Source organism: Maniola jurtina, chromosome 2 (assembly GCF_905333055.1).
Source record: "Maniola jurtina chromosome 2, ilManJurt1.1, whole genome shotgun sequence".
NCBI lineage: Eukaryota > Metazoa > Arthropoda > Insecta > Lepidoptera > Nymphalidae > Maniola > Maniola jurtina.
Genome location: NC_060030.1, coordinates 4321547 through 4343466, shown reverse-complemented (window position 1 = coordinate 4343466; position 21920 = coordinate 4321547). Strand labels below are relative to the sequence as shown.

Here is a 21920-nt window from a genome sequence, read left to right as displayed (position 1 = left end):
CTTATGACACTAATTTAAGCAAACAACCGTGAATGAAATAATAATGCAGAATGTAAGAACAATGAGCCCGTGTCTCAACATGAGGTGCGAGATTACTCAACAAGTGTGGGAGTGGCTTTAGCCGGTGTCGGCTTCGGAATGAGTGGCGATGCGTGAAGGCGAATTTTTCTTGCGGACCTTGAAACTAGTGGCCACGGTAAGCGCACACGCATGCACCATTTCGCAGGGTTGCTCCACATAATTTACACCTTGAACTTGTTTACTGTAAAAAAACCGGCCAAGTTCGAGTCAGATTCACACACGAAGGATTCTGTACCATCGTACAAAAAATCTCAAACCAGTATAGTAAAAATTTATCGCTCCAACAGCTGTACAACTTTGCAAGTTAATGTCGGACAGCGTCATCTTTGATGTAAGTAATTTAGTGAACTAATTACATTTTGGTCGTGAACACAATTTTTTTTTTGTGATTTTACCACAAATTCATAGTTTTCGGATTTCTTTCTTTACTTGTGCTATGCTTGCTATCTATAACTTATAAGACAAACATGCCAAATTATTTCAAGTAAAACTTGGTGAATGGTCAGTATCAAAATACAAAATTTCATCTATAAAGCATTAGAATACCTAGTTTCCAATTTATATGAAAATGTATGAGAAGAAAAATCCTGACTTCCTGACTGATTCATCAAAGCCCAGCCCAAACCCTTCAACCCAAAAGCCGGGCACAAAGATTTCCTTTATAATGTAAACAAATAATAGAATATCTCATACAGATTTCTCGTTTAAAAAATATGATGAATTGATTTGAAGTGTCTTAGCATCTGAAAAAAATCATAGTAAATTATCTTTCCCAAAGAATGCTGACAAACAATAATTAGGCTTACAATACCGTGATTTTGTTAGACAAAAGAAAAAAAATTATACTATTTTTTAAAACGCAAATCACAAGTTAGGTACCTATCCAATTTAATTTTGAATATAAGATTTAGATACTAGTAATGTGCATCATTTAGGTATTCTTTTCACGTACAAGTCTCAAGTTCTCAGCGCTAAGTATCAGAGGTTGATCAGAATACATAACTACGTCCGGCCCTGGTTGGCAGCCCTGATCTCGCATCATCTGCTGAGCAAATCATCGCTCGTATACGCTTTAGGTACCTTTGACGTAGTAAATGTGTAGTAACCGCAGTCGCACGTTGCATGTGCCGGGCGGCGCGGGCGCATGCTTAATTAATTATTAATTTATTAAAACCTAATTAATTTTATTTCAACTTAAATTAATTCAATATCAAATATTTATTTAACAAAGGTATAAGTAAATTATATTATATAACAACCGTCGCGCAATTATTTTTTTCTAAATTCCCTAATTATGTAGTTTATGATTGAAAATAAATTGGATTTGACAAAAATAGTTCCGTTTTGTGTTTCCGAGTTTAATAAAATGGTAAGACTATAACATAATTAAAATTACTTGGATAAAACGACAAAAAAATCTAAAACGTTTTTGGTTTTATCTAATTTTTTTAAATATATCACTTAATATTTTTTGTACCCTAGGTATAGGTATATTTATTTAAATAGCCACTGATATTTACTATTCTTCTTATTTAAATAAATAAATAATAAAGATTTTTATTTCAAGCATTATTATTATTGATAGAATACGGCCCGGTCCATATCATCATTTGTATAGTAAAAATACAACCACTTAATCTATACCTGCTTATATCAACTACCTAGCTTATCCTTCAAGAGTTTGTTGAACCAAATGTTGAAAAGTGGGAACTCCGCCCAAAAGCGTTGGTTCCACAATTTGCACTGTGCGTGGAAAAAAGTTCTGGCGTAATGGGTGGTCGAAGTGCACTAGGCGTCCAGGTGCTGAAGAGGCAGTTGCTTTAGGTGGCGGACGTTGTGACTTGCGATCTTAGGAGATGGGGGGGTGGAAGGGATCAAACAATTTCTCAGAACTTAATCCCCATTATAAAGGCGAAAGAACACGCAAAGAGAGCTTGTACTTACGTTTCTCTGTGGTGTTCTAAGCTTTCAAACTAGCTGGTTGTTTCAGTAGTTTGGGATTGTTCACAATTTGGACTGCCCGCTTTAGGTAGGTACATTTGCGAATCATCAGTCATCCATCACACAATCATCCACACGTGTTTGTGGAAACATGCCGACGCTTCCAATGTCGAGGCTTCCTCAGCACCGCCCTCAAGAAGTCAGCACATTGTTACCATTAAGTGTATGATTGTTATACTGAACATGCAGGCCCCTGTAGGTCCGCTGTGTGTAGGCCGTCCACATACTGTACGTGTAATATGATTGGGTGATAAGCTGTAGCAAGTTCTTTACTAAAATCTCACTTTTATCTTGAGTTTTTAAAATTATTTATTCGGATTTACACATTGCTTGTCTCATTCCTTTTATATATAAATACAGGTTATATTATGAATGTATATAAATTACAAATGTTTATAGTCACTAAGAAGGCCCAGAATTTCGACCGCGTGAATTTAGGTTTTTATAAATCCCATCGAAACTCTTTGATGTCCAGGATATAAAGTCCTAAGTATAACTGTCTCCGGGTTGTATAAGCTATCTTTTTACGGTGTACCAAATAGATGATGTCCGCGACTTAATTCATGTAGGATCTAGGTTTTTAAAAATCCCGATTCAACTCTTTAGTATTTCAGGACAAAACGCAGCCTATGTCCGTTACCAGGATGCAAGCTGTCTCTACCAAATTTCGTCAAAATCGAGATACTTATCTCTCATCTTAATTTTTTAATCCACTAAGGTATATAATATGTGCGTAATGGCATTTAATCTGACAGGTACATTTTATTGCAATATTAAATATAAATTACAAATTATATATATTTTTCTTGACCTCAAGGTTGGCTGATATACCTACCTAGTCGTAAAATGCTCAAGGGCAAAAAAGCCGTTTTTACCCTATTGCGCAAAAAATCAATAACTTAATTTAATATATCCGACCTTTCTAGTGACAAGTTACAAAAAATACAGGTTTTAGCTCCTTTTTTTCTCTGCATTTTACTCCCAATTTTATGGTTTTCTTGGGATAATAATGCGGTGGGCCAACAGATCCTAAATCCTTGTGATACATTAATGGAAAAATCGCCAAAAATTTTTTAAGATATGTGGAATTAATCTACTTTTCGTTACAACTGACATTTCACCTGTACTTATAGGTTATAAATAATTCCTGGCAAACAGCCGAATAAAACCTACTAACTAAGTATCAAACAAACCTATTGCATCCCAAAATAGCAGTATACAATAAAGAGTACCTACCTACGAGTACAATACAGTAGATCTATATAATATCATAATGTTTTGGTTTTGTATACAATAAACAATTGACTTTACTCTATTTAAGAATGAAGATTTGCCGATAATTACTAGACATGATTATTTAGTCAGTGAATCAAATGAATGGGATTTCGCTTGTACATAATATGTAGACACCTATAGTAATTTTTTAAAATTAATTCCTTGCTTTTACTTTCCTTGACTTCCTGTCTCTGTGTTGTCCTCGTGCTAAGGCTTAATCAACTAAATAATTTCATATCAAATTCAATATTCATCCACAATTCCCCAGGCTCCAAATAACGAAATTTAATTTTTCTTAAATGCCCTTAAGAGTAGGATGAATAACAATCAATGGCGGTATCGTACATACCTAGGTACCTGTTGTTTTGAAAATTAATGTCAGAAAATAGCTAGCTCTAGAGCTTCCTGGCTGGTATGGAAGCCGTTCCAATATTATATCAGTTTTGTGTGGTGCTCAATCCAAATTCCAGACCGATGCGTTCAGAACTAGGTAGTAGGAAACGAACGACCCGACGTGATTTCAATTTGAATAGCCTCAGTTTGCCTTAAACAGAGGCTGATTGGCCTGTGGCTGCTGTGAAGCTTAGAAGTTGGCAACTGGTGCACAATGTCATAAATAAATTTTCACTCCCACAGTAACAGCAGTAGCAGTATTAGTAAATTAAATCAAATTAAAATTTTTAAAGTACAAAATTCTCGCGTGCTCGCATCAAGTGCACCTCTTGTTTTCTATGACTAGGTATTATTTAATTTAGTTTCGAATCTATAATCATTTATTCTGCAAAACCTTGTACAAAACTTATCTGAAATAGTGCTCGCTTCCTCGCAATATCATTCAATGGTAATTATAATACCGTACGAGTAATACTTAATCTGCGTTTCTGTTTACTTACTAACGAGTAATTACCTACCTACTAAAGCATCTTTCCTCTTATTAAAGAAAAAAATTACGTTCGCTTCGCTTGCGCTTGTATTCTCGAATGACATTTACTTAGATTGTATAAGTTTGCACTTATTCTGTTCAGTACCATGTTAATTTTTTTCTCGAACCTAAACTGGAGGCCTCATTTATAGTGATGCGATAATATTACCTATAGTCCGCCGCTGGAAAGTGGGCACATAAGAAATCTCGCCCTCGGATACCATTTTGAAATTATTCCCAATACTTACACCTCACACTACATAGACTAAATAAACAAATTGCAGAACATCCTCACAACCGTCAAGTCAGTTTTATAACGCATTTCCCTCGATTTCTACTAAGACCGTGAATCAATTACCTAAGTAAGTAGGTACGGTGCACAGTTTATATTTCGCTTCAGCACGCAACTAGTGTTAAATGAGGGAAACGAAATGGAAAACAATTTAAATAAATCTTATCAATGTAATTTTCTTAATCGCTCAACTGATGAACGGATATCCTAAACAACCAAGTAGGGACCTACCTATATAGTTTAAAACAATAGCTCTAAAGAACGTAGGTACCATTGCATCGTTCGTATAAAATATCAGAAGCGGATGTAAATTATACAACACATTAATTATTAAAAAATTAACTTGTATCGAATATCTTCTTTGGGAGCAGCGGCTACCATATTATCACTTTTAAATATTTTTAAACAAAAAAAACATTTCGAAACTAGTCGGGCATTATCCGACAAGTCACGTGAAATATCCGACAAGAAACGTGAAAAATGTGTGATATTTGAAAATTGTTGATTCATTAAAATAATTAGGTTCTTTTATCTGTGACTAAATCTGTGTATAAATAGGTTGTAGTATCTGCGAAAATTACGGTTCCCTACTGGCTCCCCAAGATCAACTTGATTTTAGGTTCAAAGGTTTTCAGTCAATATTATTTTATTTGAACCACTATAATTATAGTCACAACCTTTCTGTCGTTTAATATCTGACTCTATAAAAGTTCTTTAAAATATAATACGTTCTACCGTGTAGATCAAATTGATTGGCGACACGAAGCCTAGCCATCGCATTTCAATAAAAAAAATTGTTATGAATAGGTAGGTTCGTAGTTAAACTTGAAACTAATTGATTTAATATCCTCGCGTGTATAAATAAATAATCGATGTCTTAGAACAAAAAGTAGAAATTAACCGACATGCCATATCACGGGTTTTAATAGTTTATGAACCTTTATTTGGGTAATATACTGTGACATTAGTCAGGTACGGTTCATATAAACTTACTCATAAATAAACTATTATTGTATTTACATAATAGGTTAAAATACAAAATACTTTGCACACAAATAGGATTTATATGCTATTTATGTGCAGGCCCTTCATATTTCTTCCAGATGATCGAGAAATAGAGTGGAAAGTCAGATTCTTGGAAGCAGAACATCCCGCAAGAAGAATAAATATTGATTACACCTGTCTCGATAATCTAGAACCCAAAACAATGGAAGACCATCAGATCGAAGGTTTGCTACTGTTTACTGATGGCAGCAAAATAGATGGGAAGGTAGGTGCCGCGATATCGGTATGGAAAGACGGTAGAGAGGTGCAGTCAATGAAGCTCAAACTGGAAGCATACTGTACAGTTTTTCAAGCAGAGTTGTATGCCCTGGAAAGAGCTGTGGGGCTGGTAGTGAAAAGAGGGGAAAGAGAAGTATGTGTGTTAAGTGATTCCAGATCCTCATTAGACCTGTTGCGAAATAAAAACTCTGCTCACCCACTAATTCATACTATAAGAAGGAATCTGGCCATACTGCAGAATCAGGGTAAGCAAATAAGGTTTTTCTGGATTAAAGCCCATATAGGAGTTGAGGGAAATGAGAGAGCCGATTATCTTGCAAAACAAGCAGCGCTTTACAAGAGAACAGCAGCTGATTATAAGGCATGCCCATTATCTTACATTAAACATACTTTAAGGACAGACTCAATACAAAAGTGGCAAGAAAGATATACAAGCGGCACAACTGCTGGTACGACGAAACTATTTATGCCGGACGTACGACAAGCATATAAAATTATCAGAAAGGCAAAATTTGATCCAACAATGGTGCAGGTTCTGACGGGACATGGAGGATTTTCCCACTACTTACATAGATTTAAAATCAAAGATAGCCCAGCATGCAAATGTGACCCGGAATCAGAAGAGGACATAGCACATCTATTGATAAATTGCCCACGATTTGAGAAGATAAGAAATGATTTAGAAATAGAACTAGGAATTAATGTACAGATTGAAACTTTAAATAAACTTATAAGTAAAACAGAAACTAGACCTAAATTTGTGAAATTTTGTACACACATAGCAAAAATAATTATAAAAGAAAATAAAACGTAATTAAATAATAAATAGTCGTTGTATATATATATTACAATAGGTATGTTAAGACAAAGTAATGCAGTGTAAATAAAATAGATAAACAATATTATAATTTCAAGCGTCATAAACTCGAATGGAGTTCTTTAGTGTAAAACAGCGCCAAGAAAAGGCTCTAACTTTTATGTGGGATACACATAAAAATAAAAGACCATCGCGGAAAAAAAAAAAGTAGGATAGCAAATGTTCATAATGTAATGAACACGTGCTAACCGAATAATTTTAGCAAATAAATACATAGGACATTGGGTAACTATAAGGAATGAAAAATTATGATGTATTACAGCTGCATTACCCAAGTAATTAGATTAGATAAATTAATAGACGCTAGCAACAGGATGATAAACATCCTGTCCCATTTTTTGTAAATCTAATTTAGAATAAAACTTAGAGAATTAATGTAACATTGAGATACATAAATAATTATATAATGTGTAATTATATAGTTAGATTATGTTTACATATTATAGTGTAATATATAGGTCATAAGCCACTAGATTATGGATGTATGTTTTAATGCTAAAAAAAAAAAAAATAGAATAACAAACATTAAAAAAAAAAACAGACAAAAAGAAACGAATTAAAAAAAAAAGAAACAAAACAAAACAAAAAAAAAAACAAAACAAAAAAAACAAAACAAAACAAATATCAGAGTATCAGAATCCTAGACAATAATTAACAATAATTAAGATGTAGCTAGTTATAGTTTAAAAATCCCCAACGAACTGCACATAGGTGCAGCAAGTAAAAATAAAAACCACAGCAAAACAAAAATGGCAGAAAAAAAAAACGCCATCATAGTACCGACCTACAACAGTCTCCGACCGCCATGTTGGAGGAAAAAAGGAAGGAACACATAAAAAAAAAAAAAAAAAAAAAAAAGGATTTATATTAAGAAAATGATATTTTACTATTTCGAAAGCGCTCTTCTACCAAAGCCTGCTATTACTTACTAAAGTAATATTTCTAGGTAGTAACTAGGTACTTCCACTCCGAATTCTTGTAAAATTAAAATCACTCCCAAGTAAAAATTGGGGATCGAAAAAAGATTTGACTTGAAACGATTACCTGAAGCTCTTGCTGTAACAGGCGCCTATAGATGAAAAAATACTTAAACAATTTTTTTAACCTTGATTTATAAGCAAGTGTTTATCTTGTTTCATATGTCGTAGTATGATAATGAATTTGACAAAGATTCAATAAATAAAATCAATACAATGTAATAAGTATCTAACGTAGATACCTTCCAGATATTAATATTATTAAAACGCTTTAGCTGATGCCCATGACTTCGTCCATGTGGATTTAGGTTATTGAAAATCCCGTGGAAACTTTGATTTTCCGGGATATATCAAGAGTAGTCTATATCACTCTCCAGGTCTTTAATAACTATACCCACGCGAAAAACTACGTCAATCCCTTGTTCCACTTGTGGCGTAATTAAAGGACAAACCAAGAAACCAACATACACACTTTCGCGTTTATAATATGTGTAGTGATTAGGTAGGTATACCCATAGCTGAACGCTAGATGATGCTATGAATTCAACAAGATTTTTGTTTTAAACAATATTTTTTACCTGAGTAAGTTTATTGTTTAAACCTGCCAGTTCTGAATAGAGAGTAGAATAGAGCAGAATAGAGTAGGGAGAGAGAGAGAGAGAGAGAGAGAGTGAATAGACAAGAATGGTTAGAATATTTTGAAGTGCAGACGAAACTGTGGACAAATGCTAGTCTTGTTGCCGGGACTCAGCGAGTCTAGACGTCGCGACTATAGGCGACTTGCTGAGTGGTTAGAATCATTTCTCACGGTCGTTCACACTAAATACATGTAGGTAGGTACATTTTAACCAAACTCACTCAAAAATTTTAGGTTAAGGCTAAATAACTGAATTATTTTGCCATTAAGGCTGTACGTTAAAATAATTTAAATCGCACGGCTCAACGCGGATTGTTGTGATTAGATTTGGATGAGATCTAATGTTACGTAATTTGTTCACAGAGTCATTGTACGCAAGGGAGTCTAATTCTACAAGCGAAAATACAAAAGTAAACAAATTTCTCAAACAGAGTTGATAGATATTGTATGAAAATGGCTAAACTACGAATAGAAAAATGGAAGGAAGAAGCGCCGGCAAATTGCTACGCGTGTTGTACAGCTGCGCTTAAGGAAGAAAACGAAACGTCAGAACTATTCGGAAGGTCGTGGCGAGGAAGGTTGTCACCATTGTTCTGGCGAGTGCCAATATTTGTGTGGTCGGTGTTCATCATTTCCTGGTCGACGGCGTACTTCTGGGGACCTCGAGAAATGTTCCTGCTGTACATGACTCACTGGGGCCTAATTCTGATTTTCCTCGAGTCACTTTTCGGCATCATAGTAACTGTAAAGAAACATCGTGGCAGTTTACCTGGTAAGCCTAGCAATAAATTGGTATTTAATGAACGAGATCAACCCATCACTGCCCCACTACTGAGCACTGGTCACCTCTAACAATGAGAAGGGTTTAGGCCACAGTCCGCAATTCTGGCCTTGTTTAAATTGGCAAACTTCACACCTTTCAGAACATTATGCTGAACTCTTAGACCTGCAGGTCTCCCCACGATGTTTTCCTTCACCGTTAAGGCAAGTGATATTGAATTGCTTAAAAGAAAACGCACATTATTCCGAAAAGGTGCGTGCCCGAGATCGAACCCTCAACATCCCAAATAGAAGGTTGACGTCTCAACACTCAACCACGAGGCTATCATCGTTAATCACACATCACAGTTTTAATATTTCACTACTGATGTGTCTCAGTATGTACCTATAATACTAGAAAATGAAGAGCACGCTCCTGTTAGTAACAACACTGACAACATACTTGCAACACGTAAATAGCCAATGCTCCCATTCTGCTAACAAAATTAATGTTATTTGGCACATGGTGTCATCAATCCCGGCAGCACGCGTACGAATTCGTACGAATTATTTCATATTCTGATCGGCACTGGCGAAATGGGCGAAACAAGCTGTGCCCATTTGGCATTTCGGTAACTGAATTGAATTAATTCATCTGTTTTCAACAGTTATACATGTGTCTATTTTCACCCACGCGTGGTAAATATATATCTTAAACCAGCTGTTTATTTATTTTTAAAAGATAGCCATAAAGCCGTGAACAGGTTATCCGGCACTTAAAAAATGCTAGGGTGACCATGGAAACGAGCGTTCTTAGGACTCTATTTCGTAACCGGCTACGTAAATTTTTTAAACGGGCTACGCCGTCTTTATTCAGCTCGACCGTTTCGCTACATGGAGCGGAGGTCGGCGACTCGCTTCGCTCCACTTGGCTTCATAAGATTGGCTCATTCAGGACTTCCTTCACGAACTTCTGGCTTTGCGCTTTACGAAAATGCTCTAGAGATATGAGAGACGAGACTGCGGGAAGCGGTTGTGAGCAGTCTACAGTCGTTCTCTGCAGTCGTTCTAGTCCAATTATATTGTTAAATTAAAAGTCTGATTAATATAGTTCACATTTTCATTAATTAAATAAAAAGGGCTACACATCAAACATGTTTTCAAATTTCTCCTTGGATTATCGTCGTTAGATGCTACTTTTCAATTTTACTTATATAATATTATAATACTTTTTTTCAATTAATGAATAAATTATAGTGCGCGCACGGACAGACAGACAGAAAAATAAATACCTAAAATACTGTCTGGGTTCTATATTGATAATACAGCTCACACCTCTGATTAGTGTACCTCTGAAAACATGTAATCGTCCAGTTACAGTTTTATTATTTAAAGCGTGGATAAAATTTTCGGTAAAAGTGTTATTTTCGCAATATTGTAATTAAGGTCATTTCAGTACTCTGACCGTGACATATACTTATAATAACTTATATGTAAGTAAGTATATTTTAGCTGTTGTGATTTTTTTAGTAGGTAAGAGTAATAGTTAATTAAGTAGGTACATATGTACGTACCTACGTTATTTTTGATTTATATATTAAGGGTTGATTTTATAAATACAACTATGCTTATTATTAACTTATAATAAAATAGTAAGTACATAGGTAACTTTAGGTTGCCTACTTCGTAAGTTCGTAGTACTGATTCAGTGTACGAGGAGGAAATATTATTTATACTTACTTAACAATTAAATATTAAGTAAATTATATCGGAGAGTTTCTTGAAATAACAATTATCATCGTTTATGGAAAAGGGCAAATCGAGCAAAGCAAAGCAAACTTTTTTTACTCTTTATGTATATTGAAGCACTTCCTAGTCTCTGTAACTGCGGAATGCATCATCACAAACGTCAGATATCATCAGATACCTACCTACTAGACACGTCAAAGAAGGTACGAGTCTTGAATGTTAACATCGGCCTCGTAGTCGGTAATGATGCAAGGTCTGGCGAGTTAACGGATCACAGAAACATACGTCACCATAAAGATAATTAGAATAATGCGAAGGATTTTCAGATTACAGATGGACTAACTTTAGGTAGGTACATTTATTAGTTTCTTAATTAAATGGTTGTAACCTACGGACAAACAGACTGGACGAAACAAAAAAGTTTCTTGCTTTACCTACTTAAAGGTTTTCAAAAAAAACTCTGACTGATGTTTGCATTGCATCTTTTTCAACCCGCACATTAAAGTGCATAAAATCGGAGATTTTATCGCAACATTAATTTTAATGTCATTACATTGCAACATCAAAACCAGTGATTTTGAGAGTAGGTACCTACTTACCTATCATTTAAAACTTAAGAGGGCTCTCTCCGTCACTCGTTTCCACTCGTTTCATACAATCGTAGTTCCAATTTCATTTGAATATTAAGCAACCTAAGTCCATGAAATTTTGCAGACATATTCTAGAAACTAATATCTATGTCTGTGGTTTTCCAGATTTCTGTTAAAATATTCGGTTTCAAAGTTACGCGGTCTTAAAATTTTCATACAAATCTTGGAGCCCCTGTAATTTTAAAACTACATATTTTTAGAAAAATCTAAAACACCACAGACACAGATATTAGTTTCTAGAATATGTCTGCAAAATTTCATGGACTTTGGTTGCTTCATATTCAAATGAAATTGGAACTACGATTGTATGAAACGAGTGGAAACGAGTGACGGAGAGAGCCCTGTTAAAGAAACTGGCTGACCGTGAAAATTGTGCCTAAACGAGTCGACAAATTTTTCTGAATACATAATAATCTGATATCTGAGCTGATCTTGAATAAGAAATCAATAATTTTTAATTTAACAAGGTCTATAAAGGTATGCAAGAATTTGGCATTTTTAATTGGCTTAACAGGTTTGTGCTCGACAACAACCACGCACATGAGCACTTTTGAGAGAGTGGACTAACTTTTGATGTCTGATAATGATAATTTAAAAAAAATGATTAGATAGAGTTAAGAAATTTGTTAAATTCATAAAATAATAGGCATTGCTACTATAAGCGGCATTGTGGGTGTTTTTCTAGGATGTGCGGAAATCACAAATGGAAAGGGTCTAGGAAGGCTCGTAGAGGACAGTTTTAACTCTCAAGACTATACATACAGTGTTTTTTTAACCGACTTCCAAAAATAAATAATTTTATTTTATTTTTAATAATAAGTAGGTACCCAGTTAATCTAGAGAGTGATTAAATATATTATATATTGCGTTAACTTCTTACACCTACTGTATGTCTATTAACCAAATAACTGCCTATTAAAACAACAGTTAAACCTCAGTTAAACACTTTTACATTTCTCAATTTGTTTACCAAGTTCACGCGAACAAGGTAAAGACCACCTTGTCCTTGCGTACGCGTAAACTTGAAAAGTTTTGGCTCACAAAATGTCGAAACGCATAAAATATTATACGAGTAGCTTTATAAAATGTTATCATTTCTGTTGAATATTAATTTGATTACTTTTCTCCCGTTACAGACACTGATTAAAATTGATATTAACTAACGCTGTATTTCAGATGACAAAGTGCTGCCTTGGTACGTCAGAACCTACTGGGTACTGTACAATATCACGGTGCCCATCGCTTTCCTCGTCACGCTCTTCTACTGGGCTGTCTTGAGAGCTCGTAAGTATAGCTATACGATTGTGATTTTTAAGACCGCGATCTTATTCTGGCTGTATATCCATATTTCCCGTAATATCAATGTAAGAAAATCGTTACATGTTCTGGTTAGCGACACGTAACTAAATTGCAAACCAAGCAAAACTGCCTGCTCTACCGCAAAGATTTAATTAAGTTCGCCGCTTTCCCACGCAATTGAGTCTCGCTAAGCGAAATTTTTATTTCGAAGCGGAGACGAGGGCCAATGTATTTCACCGAAAACACGCGGACAGGCGATGAATCGCGTCAAAAGCTTATTGGATCTTTAGCTGCTGAAACCTATAAATTGGCCCACGACACAAATTAGCAGATAATATGCCCACATTAATTATAGTACATACTAAAAGATTCCGACGAATTGAGAACCTCCTCCATTTTTGAAGTCGGTTAAAAACTACTCTATCTCACATATTTTGTTTTTCAGAAAATAAGTAAGGTCTGGCAGTCCCGAGATCTTGCTCTATATGGTAAAAGCACTGCGTTAGAGCTGGTAGTTTCGCTTTTTACATGTCAGACAACTGACATGTCATGGCGGTAATAGTAGTACTACTGCTACAGTTTCGTAGCAGAGATGTTTAACAAACGTTGATACTTTTGTTTTCAGCGGGCAAGAAAATCAACTACGCACCAAATCCGATATTGGATATAATGCTTCACGGAGTAAACTCGGGGCTGATGTTCGTTGAGCTGGTGCTGTCTGCACATCCGAGCCGCCTTCTCCACGTCATGCAGCCGCTGTACTTCTCGCTGGCATACCTCCTCTTTACCGTTGCCTACTACATTTCTGGAGGACTAGACCCGTACGTATAAAGTATTTATAAAATAATAAATATTTGGTCTGGTTATTTAATTGCGCACCACGAAACAAGTGCTGAGATTTAAAACTTTTGCAGTTCGAAAGCGAGAAGTTTTTTATCATACTCGTAATAATTGATCTTCCTACTAAAATATCGAGACTTGCGCTAAGTTCAACATTCCCGGCTAAAAAATGAAATTAACAAAGAAAACCAAATACTGAAACCTTCAACGTCAAAAAAAATATATCTACTTTTGCAAAGGAAGTCTTAGACATTACTAATTCATTTAATGCAAAGCTGCCACCTAACGAATCTACGAAGCTATTATAGTTAAAATTTCGTCTAAATACCAATAAGAAAAAAATTAAGGCGTTTTTGACTTCAATTTTTCGTACTAATTAAAAACAGGTTGCAACGTAGTAGATCCAATAAAAAATGTAGATCGGAAACCGAAATTAGTGGGCAAAATTGCTTAAGGCTAGTTTCCGAAAGACCTAACTAAGCTCACGTCACGTCCTTTCCTAGGCTTATCCATTTTTCTGATTTGTGTTATGATTTACAAATACTGTTAATTAATGTCTACTATTGTTATTATATTATAGATATTCCATAATATTAGTTTTATTTATTTATTTTTATTTATTCTATTTTCTACAAGAGCAAGTACACAAAGCGCATAAAAAATATTACATACCTACTCGTCGTCTTTTTTCTATGTGACACGCCACTTAAAGGTGCTTATTATGTACACAACTATTATTGTTATATTTGTTAGGTAGATAATGTATTATTTGTTATATTTTGTTACTGCCAGGTACAAAATTATTTACTTAAATTTGACACCTAGCTAAACATTTTTCTTACCAAAGATTTAGTCCAGTGTGGACCGGTGCATAAAAAATTAAAAACCTTATAAAAATAACAGGATACCGTTAAATTATTATTATTGCAAAAGTAGCCACTGCTGTAAAGATTCTAAACATCTCATTTATATCAATAGGTATACACATCAAGAATTTGACATCTACTTGCTAATTATTGTTCGGCAAATTGCGAAATACATTAAACTTCGTAGGTCAAAACATTGTAACTAAGTGCGTTTGAAGACCATGAATTCAAGTTGGTATAGAAGTTGTATTCTATGAAAAATAATACGTACGAGGCAGTTACGCAATTCATGTTTGTTTGAGTGTTTATTGAGGACTTTTAAGTCGTCAACTAAATTGTAGACACAATGAAAATTTCGTACGTAGGTACCTACCTACGGCCTGCCTCAGTCATATTTTCGCGTTTAAACTAATAAGTTTAAACTAAGGATCAGTTGCACATAATTATGGCGTTTACAGCAAAGTAAAAGACCATCGAAAGAAGTCACATTGCGTTGCACAAGTCTAGCTTCATTAACTCTTAACCAAAATTGGACCGTTAACCTTAATTTATGGGTGCATGAGTTCTGACTTGTGCAACCCATTTTTTTCTTTTTTCGTGACTTTAACGGTAACGTTACTTTAATCACCCGATGTCAAACCCTTCACAGATTTTATAATATTCTATTAGACTGGAAATTTTTCTTATTTTTAACCGACTTCAAAAAAAAAGGAGGAGGTTTTCAATTCGTCGGAATCTTTTTTATCACAAGACGTGACAGTTATTTATGTACGAATAAAATATTATAACCTACTCCTTTGATTTTGATCGTACCTACTGTTAAAATAGAAATAATGAGGTACTTATTTTATTTTTAACATTAATGGATAGCTTGTTTTTATGTGAAGACTGCTAGGTGTCGTAATACACCTAAACACACATTCGATAAGCCTTATACCATCAGTTATCTTTCATCCTTCCTTTCCTCAAGGGCGCGCTAGCAAAAACGGACACAACGTTTAGTTACAAGCTGTTTACCTAAATAATGCAGTCGTTTTGACAGTAAGTAAACGAAAACCTTGTCCGTATTTGTACGAATCAAACAAGCAAGCATATATAATGTTTACTTACTGATTTTATCGTCACGTCCAACTTTGTGACGACTCTACAATTCATGGTATATTTATAGTATTTTGGATTTTGGTCATATTTTGTAGAGGGTGCGTACTGTGTAAAAGCGAGGATGAGTATCGAGATACTTGGGGAAACCACCAATAGAGTTACTTCATTAACATAGCTCATGATAGCTATAACTAGTAAGAATATAAGCCCTTCCCACTCTGAGAAGAGACCCGTGCTCAGTAGTGGGCCGACAATGGTTTGATTATGTTTAGATTTTAGGCCGACGCAAGATAATATACAGAATTTTTTGATTTTCCGGAATAAAATGTAGGTACCCTTTGTCCTAGTCCGTCCTGGTGCAACTTGCAAGTTATCTCGATGCACCCAGAACTAGGGTTCAGATGTAGTGTCTAGAAAGGGTTACAGACAGACCGACAACGCAATAAGTATCGCATTTGTATTAGTATACTAGCTACCCGCCTCGGCTTCGCACGGGTAGCTTATAACAATTTTCGTAGGGATCTCAAATTTTTTGAAAATAAAATATAGCCTATGTTTCTCAGGAATAATGTAGCTTTCTACTGGTGAAAGAATTTTCAAAATCGGTCAGAGATTACCCCCTACAAACTTTACAATTACTTAAATACCTCTTTACTCTTATTATAACAGTGTAGAGTGCAAAGGGATGATGATGATAATTTGTATCCACATCGGACTACTTACTACCTATACATCGTGAAAAGTGATTATTAAACTAATCACTTAGTTGAATTGATTGTTCATACCTACTTCGTAGCAATGACCTTAACCTAAAGATTGAAGGTATGCGATTAGGTTGCACAATATTGTTGCAAAACCGACACGCATTAGAATTTAGATGTACCTATTCATGATAAACATTAATAACTTCTACGTCCCGTTTTTGACCTTTACATAAATATTTCATTATAGGGTTACCGCAACGCAATAAGTAGGTATATTTATCAGGGTTATACTTAGGTACTTACCTTTGAATTTTAATACATTCGCATTGTGAATTTATTATTATAACCTTTGCTTACGAAATTTTCTAAGAGATTGAATTCCATTGATAGTTTGCAAGATATAAAATTACACTACGAAGTTTAGAATTATTAATTCAGGTAATAAGCCAATACACAGACAGGCGGATTGCGGCTTTGATGTATACTATTTTATGATTATGACGTAGCTATGTAGTTCTGAATATTTAGTTAGGTACTTTTGTATTTACTAATATTATTTTTGACGTGACAACGTCTTATAATTCGATAGAGCCGGCTGCACGCACGAAAAAACATGACTCATGCGGCGTTACCTCGCTCTGAGGCGTTCCATGTAAGGCTTGAAGTGCAAGCGAGAGCGCGGAACGAGCGACAAAGAAGCACAATCGGCCTTTGTTGTCACGTTCAACTATCGTCAGTAAACCGACTTTACAGACAACCAATTTTTAATGCAATAATAAGTATGTTTCTCTCTCAGTCTGTCTGTTACTTTTTATTTTGACGAAATTCGGTACAAATGCATCCTGGCTACTCTTTATCAAAAAAAAAGGAGTTCCCATAGAATTTTTATAAACCTAAATCTACGTACGAAGTCGTGGCTACGGGGCATCACCTAGTAAGCAATAAAACTATTATTGCAGTGTTTTTATCCAAGATAATTAATAAAATATTTCGTACTTTTTAGTAGTATTATTTATCGACACACCATTCCGCTTTTAATTATTTTATCTTTAGATATTATTATCTTCTATAGAAAGCTGTACCTACCTATTTAAATGATTGAGGTTTTCTGTGTCAAAAAAAAAGTTGTTGGATGGTTTTCCAATCTTTGTATTTTATGTCAACCACAATAATTAAAAAACCAGTCTTATTAATGATCGTTTAAGGACAGACGACGAGGCTGTGTGTCTCTTCTAGTAGGTAGGTATTTTGTATCACAAGGTTAAATACGAAAAGATTACTATTTACATCTCATTTACCTACATACTATTTGTGAACATTATGCAAAACTGTCAGTTTTGCTTGACGAAAATTGCTAAAAACGCACTTAACTCCGAAAAGTAAGAAGTGCGTGCCCGTTATAGAACCCCAGACCTCCCGAATCAGAAGCCGACGTCTTTAACCACTAAGTTCTTACCACTTTTTTATCTTACAAAATACATGAGTAGTTACATCTTTTTTTCAGAGCACGTAAAAAACTTATTTTAGTTTAGTTAAAAACTTAACAGGGCTCTCTCCGTCACTCGTTTCATACAATCGTAGTTCCAATTTCATTTGAATATTAAGCAACCAAAGTCCATGAAATTTTGCAGACATATTCTAGAAACTAATATCTGTGTCTGTGGTTTTCCAGATTTCTGTTAAAATATTCGGTTTCAAAGTTACGCGGTCTTAAAAATTTTCATACAAATCTTTGAGCCCCTGTAATTTTAAAACTACATATTTTTAGAAAAATCTAAAACACCACAGACACAAATATTAGTTTCTAGAATATGTCTGCAAAATTTCATGGACTTTGGTTGCTTAATATTCAAATGAAATTGGAACTACGATTGTATGAAACGAGTGACGGAGAGCCCTCTTAAACTCACTCGAAAACTAATAAGTAGGTATTAAGGTAGGTATTATGTACTTATATCAAAACTAATATATTCCTAGACTTTAAATATTATTATGATAATGTCTAGAAATAATTTTGAGCACAATTATTGGCAGCCCTACCTAGGTAAGATAATTAGGTGCAAGTATTTGCCTATTATAAAGCTATTATTTACTAAGTCTTGGGATAAAAAAACTAAACACAGATCGATTTATTCCGTTATTTTATGAAAAAGATAATAAACAGACACACAAAATTTTGCTATAAGCTTACATATATTTCAGTGAAATCGGAATAAATAGAGGAACATTACACTTCACCGACATCCTGCTCAATTAAAATTTTGAAACTCTACTTACTAGGTACTCTGCACACGAACAATGCTATTTTACAATAGGCAAGAAGCAATAAAAAGTCAATGAATACTCAACAATTTAGATTTATTAAAGTACTAGCGGCCGTCTGCGGCTTTGTTCGAAGAAAATATTTAAATCGTTTTTATTGAATAAAAAAAGAATACCCGGCTGAGTTTGTTGTGGAGTTTTCACAGACTTGGGCGCGTTTGGAATCCTCGTAGCTTTAGTTTTAAGTTTACGTAATTAATTAATTAATCATCATCTTTCAAATCTTACAAATCTGACAAACAAAAGGTGTAAAATAGTATTAATAAATGATTTTGATTTTATTCCTTATCTCGTGAGCATTTAAAAAAGTCCGGTCTTGATTCTTGTCTACGTTAAAAAGGAACCTCTGTACAAAATTTCAGCTCATAGTTTTCAGCGCGATCGATCGTAATATGCTTCTGCAAATATTTCATACTAACCTACCAAATAAATAAAGACGACCTTAATTCGTATCAGGAAAGTTATCCATAATAATAAGTCAAGGCAAAAAATATAATCTAATTACTACTTATTGCATACTAATGCAACAAGTCATTGACTGTTCATCACGCTTCTTAGTACATCATTAAGGTCAGGATGAAGAGATAATTACAACGATTAACCTATTAACTATAATATATATATATATAAAAAGCTGTGATAGCCTAGTGGTTAGAACGTCCGCCTCCGAATCGGAGGTCGGGGGTTCGATCCCGGGCACGCACCACTAACTTTTCAGTTATGTGCGTTTTAAGCAATTAAATATCACTTGCTTTAACGGTGAAGGAAAACATCGTGAAGAAACCTGCATGCCTGAGAGTTCTCCATGTTCTCAAAGGTGTGTGAAGTCTGCCAATCCGCACTGGGCCAGCGTGGCAGACTATGGCCTAAACCCTTCTCATTCTGAGAGGAGACCCGTACTCAGTAGTGGGGCGGAAATGGGTTGATCATGATTGATGATGATTGAACCTATTAACAAACACTTGCTCATCTAAACAAAAAGTCCTCCAAAGATATGAGCCGAGAGAATGCTCATCTCAGAATACCATAGGACTGATGAATTATTATTAAAGTAAGAGACTTTCATTAGGTAAGTTACGGCTAATTTCCATTTGAGGGACGCGTGGAATAGTTGTGAAAGCGCATATTCGTAGATCGCGCTGGTTAAGCAACGTTGACCAAGACTGGTAACTGGATGGGTTACCTTGACTAATGTATCCTTTTCGCTTCCTCTGACTCTGAGCAATAAATGTCGAAATCTCGTTTCACTTTAGTCGAGTCGTATGTCGATAGTCGTACGGGTATTATTATCCCTTGAAAACTCCTACCATTGTGATGTGAAAGGGGTCACGGCCCTCTGTAATGAAAAATGCGATAGAGATAGAGAGATAGAGAGTACAGTTTCCGCTAATCTTGCTGCTCAGCCAGCAAAGGCACATTGCCAAAGCCCAGTTCAGGGTAAGGTTCTATGCAGCTACCAGCTTTCGTCCATTTACGAGTATCTATCTTGGCTATAATATTGTGCCCATACATTGTGTAGCTACCGGTGTTTCCTTTAGAGATCGTAGTCAAGTACAAATATTTCAAAGATAAAAAAATAAAGATGTACCTCTTTCTTTCTTTCAGATGGGGCAATGCATTTATTTACCCGGTCATCAACTGGGCGAAGCCAATACAGACCCTCGTCGTGGTGACCCTGACTGCGCTGTTCCTGGCCTTAATGCATATTCTTACGGTGGGCATCGCCACAGCCCGCGACTTCATCGTCAGAAAATGCCTAATGGACAGGAGTGGAGAGTACAATGATGCTTTCGAAGCTTAAACATGCTATTTTATTAATATTAGTGATGGTTATTCTAGATACGATCAGAATGGCCCAGTACAACGAAATGCTACTTAAACGTACTTAATTTTCGGGATAGATATGGATGCAACGAATACGAATATCAGAAATCAGAACTACGATGAAACTTTGATGGGTTCATTGATCGTGGGAAATGTACCTACCTAACGAGCTTTAGGATGTTATTCCGAAACTAGTCAACCTTCCTGATAATAATGTTTTGGCAAAAGAAATCTAGCTTTTTGACATAATAAATAAGACAATATAAACTCGCAAGTGCCAATATATAGCGGTTCAACCTGGTTCGAGGTGGTGCTATTCCCCACTAATTGTGATAAACAAACAAATCTTCCAAAACATCCCAGTCGCACCAGTCAGTACTGACTATACAGTATTATAATATTTTTAAATTAATCGAATTAATTAATTTGCCAAACAGAATCGATTGTTGTTGTTAACGCCTGATCATAAGAACTACCTATATCAAGAAGCAAAACCAAAACTTACCACGTACTAATAATACCTACTATGAATGCTGTTTTTAAAAACATGTCCTTATTATGTAAAATGTAGAAATAGAATTATTATGAAATGGTGACCGACACGTAATCGGCAATGAACTTTATCGGATAATGCAAACAAACAAGGTGTAGGTATAGTACGCGACAGGTCGAGATGGCAATCAGGATGGGGACGCCCCGCCTCATACCTCGATTGCCATCTCAATCTGTCACGTAATTACTAAGTGGGTAGAGTGTTTGATTTGTTATAATCGAACACGCCATTTACCTAGTTTGAAAGTTTGCTTAAGGCCCAATTTCACCAAGCATTTAACCCCCGTTTAGTTAAACATTACCTAATGACCTCTTTTTGACTGATGACATACGCGATTTTCAAAAAGCACAATATAACGAATGTTTAACTAAACCATGCTTAATTGCTTGGTAATTAGGCATACGGCCTAACTGGTAAAATTAGACATTATCAATAAATGGACTTATAAAAGTACTGTGATCCTAGTGTAGATTTTTAATTATTGTAATGTGTGTAAGGATTATTTTTAAGATAACTAACTGCTTTCTTTAAAAAATTGAGTAGGTATGGATATCTGGTTAATTTGTATCGAAACTTCAAAGATTTGTATTTAAAATGGTATGTAATATTATCTAGTTCAATTTAATTTTTTGGTATATCAGATAAAAGAAACCATCTGTATACGTAAGTATATTCTTAAAATTTTCATTTGAGCTGTCCTTAACAATTTAAGTTTAGGCTTGCCATTTAAGGTACTAGACCTTAATAATATCGCGGACTCTTATTTATTAACCAAGTGATACAATATACTTTCGTAAGGTAAATTAAGTAAATTTTGTATTGTGATAAAAAATCGTACAGATATTGATATGAGTATATTAAACGATTCTTTGAGATGGTAAACAGTAATTGTTGCATTTTATTTAAC

General features: G+C 34.9%; 1 protein-coding gene across 2 annotated transcripts; it reads left to right on the top strand.

Moving 5' to 3' along the window:
- Positions 1-1170: 1170 nt before the first annotated feature.
- On the top strand, positions 1171-21901 carry LOC123877604 (protein rolling stone-like). Of its 2 annotated transcripts, none has more exons than XM_045924421.1 (5): positions 1171-1450; positions 8710-9118; positions 12681-12788; positions 13429-13624; positions 20242-21901. In XM_045924421.1, the coding sequence occupies exons 2-5, from the start codon at positions 8794-8796 to the stop codon at positions 20435-20437; spliced, it is 825 nt and encodes a 274-aa protein (XP_045780377.1). In that variant the 5' UTR covers positions 1171-1450; positions 8710-8793; the 3' UTR covers positions 20438-21901. The 2 variants fall into 2 exon arrangements, with proteins under 2 accessions (XP_045780377.1, XP_045780385.1); XM_045924429.1 differs by lacking the exon at positions 1171-1450 and adding an exon at positions 8399-8542.
- The last annotated feature ends 19 nt before the right edge of the window (positions 21902-21920 follow it).